General features: G+C 51.6%; 1 protein-coding gene across 3 annotated transcripts; it reads right to left on the reverse strand.

Annotated features, from left to right (window-relative positions):
* Window positions 1-224: 224 nt before the first annotated feature.
* TMEM139 (transmembrane protein 139) lies at window positions 225-5033 on the reverse strand. Of its 3 annotated transcripts, XM_017895293.1 has the most exons (4): window positions 3280-3355; window positions 2780-2877; window positions 2036-2297; window positions 225-1806 (listed from the first exon to the last, which is right to left on the reverse strand). In XM_017895293.1, the coding sequence occupies exons 3-4, from the start codon at window positions 2278-2280 to the stop codon at window positions 1404-1406; spliced, it is 648 nt and encodes a 215-aa protein (XP_017750782.1). In that variant the 5' UTR covers window positions 2281-2297; window positions 2780-2877; window positions 3280-3355; the 3' UTR covers window positions 225-1403. The 3 variants fall into 3 exon arrangements, with proteins under 3 accessions (XP_017750782.1, XP_017750780.1, XP_017750781.1); XM_017895291.1 differs by lacking the exon at window positions 2036-2297 and having other exon boundaries at window positions 3280-5033; XM_017895292.1 differs by lacking the exon at window positions 2780-2877 and having other exon boundaries at window positions 227-1806; window positions 2036-2082; window positions 3280-5032.
* Between the last annotated feature and the right edge of the window lie 293 nt (window positions 5034-5326).

Raw genomic sequence — 5326 nt, forward strand, 5'->3', positions numbered from 1 at the left:
TCTAGCGGCGGCCGCGCGGGCCAATGGGGTGAAGTGGAGAGCTGGGCGGAAAGACAAAAGGAAGAGAAGGAGCGGGGCGGGGCAAAGGGCGGGGAAAGAGCGAGGGCGGGAGGGTGTGCGCCGTTCGGCCTGGGAATCCGATTGGTTATCGATTCCCGCGGAAATCACCCCGGTACCTCTCCCGCCCCCTGGCCGGCCTATGGCGATAACTTCACGGAGACTTGTGTGGCTGGAGTTTTGCTTTATTGAAGTTGAACGGTTGGGGCCAGGCTGCGGAGGAGACTGAGAGCGCGACAAGGTGCTGGGCAGATACCCGCGCGGGGAAGGAAGACTGGCTTAGGAGGGGGCGTCAGCTATGGTTTAGCAGCTTCCTGCGACCGAAACCTACATCACAGCCGCAGCACACAATTCCAGGAAACCTGGTGCTCAATATTGGGATCTCAGGAATCCGGACCGGCGGCTGGGGTGAAAGTCTAGCGGTCAGAGCGCAGGAGTGAGGAAGAAGCTATTAGAGACTCTTCGCAAGTGGCCCCAGGGCTTCATATGGATGATTCAAGAGGGAATCTCCTGGCCAGAAAAGCTCACATGTTTCACTCTTTCTGGCCTTCATACCCACCCTCCACCTAGGGCCACTGACTCCACTGTTTTCAAATACATTGGGGACCCTGCACTGGGGACTGCTCTCTAGCACCTGGGCAGGAGAGGCACAGACACTGCTACCCATGCGGAGCAGGGATCACCAGAGCGTTGACTGAGTTTGCTCGTCCAGGAGGCTGGGGACATGCGTGCCCATGCTCAGCCCACCCCCTCTGTAGACACAATTGGTCCCCCATTCTGTTTATAGGAAGTCTTCCACCCTGCACCAGCAGCTGTCCCTAGACAGGGATTGGGAGACATGCATGTGGCTTGGCTTCCTATTACCTTGTGTTGAAAACACAATAGGCTTTGGGATCAGGAGTTAGTGTTATTTACTAGCAGTGTGCCCTCGTGCACATTGTCAAACTCCTCTGAATCTTGGAATCCTCATTTTTCAATAATAACTCACAAAGCTGGCAAGCCTAAGGGATCTAACAGCTCGAACAGCACCTGGAACAGAAGCAATAGCCGCCACTCAGAGGTTATGTCTTCCTTCTCCACCTTCTCTGCATCACCTCCCTACCTCATCCTCAATTTAACGCTGGAAATATTGGATATGGGGTAGGTCACCAAATGTTGCCATAAGACTCAAATTATGCCACCCACATCTCAGCTGGGAAGGGCTTACCGTGGCCTTTCCTCAGGGTCCAAGTCCCCATTTATGATATTCAGCCAGAAACACTGTTTCTGACATAGTACGCACTGGAAAATGTTGGTCAAATGAATGAGGTCTGGTATGGACAGAAGAGAAATCTTGGGAGAGTCATTTAAGGGGGTGCCCAGTTGTCTTCACAAAAAACACTATCATCATCAGGTTGACCAAAGCAGACGTCATAGGCAGGGGGTGGAGTCAGAGGCTCTAATCTGGGGAGTGTCCCCAAGCTCTGCAGATCAGGAGCAGTGGACACAGCCCGTGGTCCCCGAAGCCGAAGGCTGATTGGAGCTCTTCCAGGGCTTCCTTCCTGGGCCATAGTCTCTGAGGCCATTCGCCTCTGTTCCAGTCCGGCTCTCCTGGACCCCTCTGGATGGCTAGGTTGTTCATCCTCAGGTGCTGGGGGTATCACAACAGTGCTGTAGGGGGGTGGTTGGTCCAACTCTTGGGGGCGGCACTGGGATTCCAGTCCCACCACGGCCTCTTCATAGGCTGGCACTTCAAAGGCTTCATTGTCCCTGAGGGAAGAGAAATAAGGCCATCGGTGGCTTCCATGAAAGAAGCCCTTTTTCCCTTTTTTTTGGTCTGCTACGGGCAAAAGATCCTCTGTTGGCCTCTGACCCCTCCTCCCGCTGATGCCAGTGACAGAGAAAACCAGAGACTCTATGCCTCAGAGACTACAGAGAGAGAGGGAGGGAAGATGGGCCCAAGGTGTATTCCTCTCATGATGCCCACCCCTTAACTCACCGTGCATTGCCTGAGGGCCCTGGGCTCTCAGTCTGCATTGATTGGAGCTGCGACCGAAGCCCGCATTCCAGAAACCGGACCAGGAGATAGGCAAACAAGAAGAAGCCACCCAAAGTGAGAAAGAAATAAGCAACAGGGGTGATGTCCGTCTTTATGCACAGCAAAGCCAGCCCCAGTAGGAAGGAGGCGCAGCACAGGAGGAGAAGCAGCTTTTCCAGCCTCCCCAATAAGTGCATTGGCACCATGGTCCCTCCCCAGGCTCCTGCAAAAAGACACACAGCTATTGTGTCTACACTAGCAATTGGTGTCATGGCTGTGTCAGATACCCAAGTAACCATATGAGATTTCCTTGTTTGGTTTCTAGGTTCTTCAATCTCAAATCGAATAATCTGTGGAGGCCCTTCCAGCTCTCTAGGTCTTGGCGTGTGTGGAATAGCCAGGAAACCAGCCCAGGAGCCTTGACTCACAGCCATTCTGTAAGTTGACTGTGTCATGGCTCTGCCTTCTTTTCTTTATCCTTCCCTGTAGTCTCCCTTCCAGCTCTGTCCCTCACCACCTTCCAGGATCCGGTCCTGGGCACACCCTGCCTGGGGCTTCACTGCACACTGGCATCTCTGGAATGCAGGTGATGGGGCAGGCCCTGCCTTTCCTCTGTTATTGCTCCTGGATCTCCACCCCCAACCTCCCCAGCCAGAGGCCCTCAATCCAGCCCTGTTAGAGCAGAGGGGAGGGACCCCCACTTACCCTGTCTGACTCTGTCTTTTCCTTTCCTTCGGTGTCAGCCCATGCTCCAGGTGGAGGGAGAAAGTGCACACAGGCGCACCAAAGCCACTGGGACACGACTGCTTGAGAAACAATTGTACAGGCAAAGGCCCAGCACAGTGGCCAGAGGCCCTGATAACTGCTGTCCTCTTCTAGATAGACCCCACATCGGCCAGGGCCTTCCTCTACCCTCTGCTGATCCTAACTCGTTAAACTTAGTTTGCAAGTTTCCTGCCAGGAATTAGCCCAGTGCCTGGGAGGCAGTAGGCAGGGGAACCCTTTTTCCTTGTAACAGCAACAACCCGAGACAGCCCATACCCCAAAAACAGCCTGTCAGCCAGCGCTCTGTGTAGCAAGGAATTGCAGATTCCCTCCTCACACCTCTCCCGGTCCCGGTCCCGGTCCCGGTCCCGGTCCCGGTCCCGGTCCCATGACCCTCCCGACCCTCACACCCACACCTGTCTCAGGAGTTCGTGGCTCACCTGTCTCCACAGACTGCAGAAAGTAGATGGGGTGGGAGGTGGGGGGAAGGGCCAGAGCAGGTAGGTGGAGCTCACTGGCCCCACCCTCTTTTTCTGTTCCAATCCCTCTGTTCTGGCCCAGTCAGTCTCTGCTCCTTTTCTCCCTAAGGGTGACTTCCAACTGCTGCACCTTGATTTGTTCTGGTTTTTACTCTCTCCACCCATCCCTACTGTGCCCTAATGAGAGTGCACCCCTTACTCCCAATGATCTTTGTACTTAGGACCAGAGTTAGCATTAACCTTTCCCTCTCAGCGCATATTGTATGTTAATTACAGCCCTGGGCAGTTTGCCTTCTATTTGGTAATTTATCTTGTGCCTCTCTCCCAAGTGACTGGAAGCAGAGACCTCGGCTTATTTAATCTCTATAGATAAGCACACAGTGCATTGCACACAGGAAGCAATGCTGTGGGCATGGAGTGGTGTGTCCTGCTTCCATTGCCCAAGTGCTATTTTTGTGGACTCCTCGTTTTCTGCAGATCTGTCAGAAGTGTTTGTGTGTATACTTCTTGACCCAGTTAACTCCTGAGTCTTCAAGATCCTCCTCCGAGGTGATGCTGCTTTGGAGCCTGCTCCAGTGTATCCACACTGTTCCTTCCTAAATCTGTTCCACCATTTACCTGGTTATGTAGCATTTTTCTGTTTACTGATTTTCCTTCCACTGTGAGTTTCTCAAGGTGCATGATTATTTTTAATCATCTCTGAATCCTGGAACTAACATGGTTCCTGACACGTGGTAGAGCACTAACTAGAAGGCTCCCCTCTCACCAGGCCTCACCACACCTGTGAAGATCCAGGAGCCATTCTTTTCAGTTGTGGGTCAGGCAGTTAAGTCCGAGTAGGGGAGGTGCTTGGAGGTAGAGGGTGGGTAGAATCATACTTTGTCCTTGAGCCAGAGGGTTAACAAGACTGGGTCCCGTTCCTTCAGAGGGTGACCAGCAGACAGACCGAGGGGAGTTGCAGACCATGGGCACAAATCCAATCCAGGCTTCCCAGGGACAGCTGGGGTGGGGGAGCATAGCAGAGGATGTGTGTGTGTGTGTGTGTGTGTGTGTGTGTGTGTGTATGTGTGTGTGTGAGAGAGGAGACAGTATGAGAATAAGGATAACTGTCTGTAGTGGTATATATATGTGGGCACTGGTGGGATATTGAAGATTCTCTGTCCCATAGCCCCAGATCGATAGCGGAGAGAGGAAGGAGACATAACAGGAAGGCTGTGGGAGTCTAAATGAGGTGTGCCTCTACGCAAAGTAGGCACGGAAGTAAGAGGGGGCTGATTGTTGTTTTGTTTTAGCCAATTCCTCACTGTTCTGCTCATAGGGGAAAGTACGGCTGGAATCAGGACTTCAGTCTACAGTTAACATATGAATAGAAGGAAATTGGCCAACGGTCATTGGTGTGTGTGATAGGAAAGGGGTTTGTTAAGGAGTGAGTTGTGGGGATGGGAAGGTGTAGGCTAAGTGGCACAGGGCCAAAGGGTATGGGCCTGAGGTGTCAGGGGAGAGTCTGGGAGAGGCTGGACCTTTGTAGCTTAAGTCTCTTGGTTGCCTGAAGGAGAGTGCAATAGATAAGAACTGGATCCCAACTGGAGAGGCTAGACTGCTGACTGGCTGTGCCCATTCATACAGTCTCAATTCCAGTAATGTAAAATCAAGTTTTTAAAAATTGCATTTGTTAAAAAATAAACATGACAATATTTAAAAGCTAAATAAAAATAATCATCTACTGTTGCGGGAAGTCAGGGACCCCGAACGGAGGGATCGGCTGAAGCCGCGGCAGAAGAACATAAATTGTGAAGATTTCATGGACATTTATTAGTTCCTCAAATTAATACTTTTATAATTTCTTATACCTGTCTTTACTGCAATCTCTGAACATAAATTGTGAAGATTTCATGGACACTTATCACTTCCTCAATCAATACCCTTGTGATTTCCTATTCCCGTCTTTAATCTCTTAATCCCATCATCTTCTTCGTAAGCTGAGGAGGATGAATGTTGCCTCAGGACC

The sequence above is a fragment of the Rhinopithecus bieti genome, unplaced genomic scaffold, assembly GCF_001698545.2.
Source record: "Rhinopithecus bieti isolate Rb0 unplaced genomic scaffold, ASM169854v2 scaffold_26569, whole genome shotgun sequence".
Classification (NCBI taxonomy): Eukaryota; Metazoa; Chordata; class Mammalia; order Primates; family Cercopithecidae; genus Rhinopithecus; species Rhinopithecus bieti.

What these genes read in the sequence shown, in the direction of transcription:
- TMEM139 (XM_017895291.1), bottom strand. Translation starts at nt 3,483, where the DNA reads ATGGGTGGAGAGAGTAAAAACCAGAACAAATCAAGGTGCAGCAGTTGG. An exon ending in TCTGCAGTCTGTGGAGACAG is followed by an intron (nt 2,878 to 3,279) that starts GTGAGCCACGAA and finishes TTTCTCAAGCAG; the next exon opens with TCGTGTCCCAGTGGCTTTGG. An exon ending in AAAAGACAGAGTCAGACAGG is followed by an intron (nt 1,807 to 2,779) that starts GTAAGTGGGGGT and finishes CTCTTCCCTCAG; the next exon opens with GGACAATGAAGCCTTTGAAG.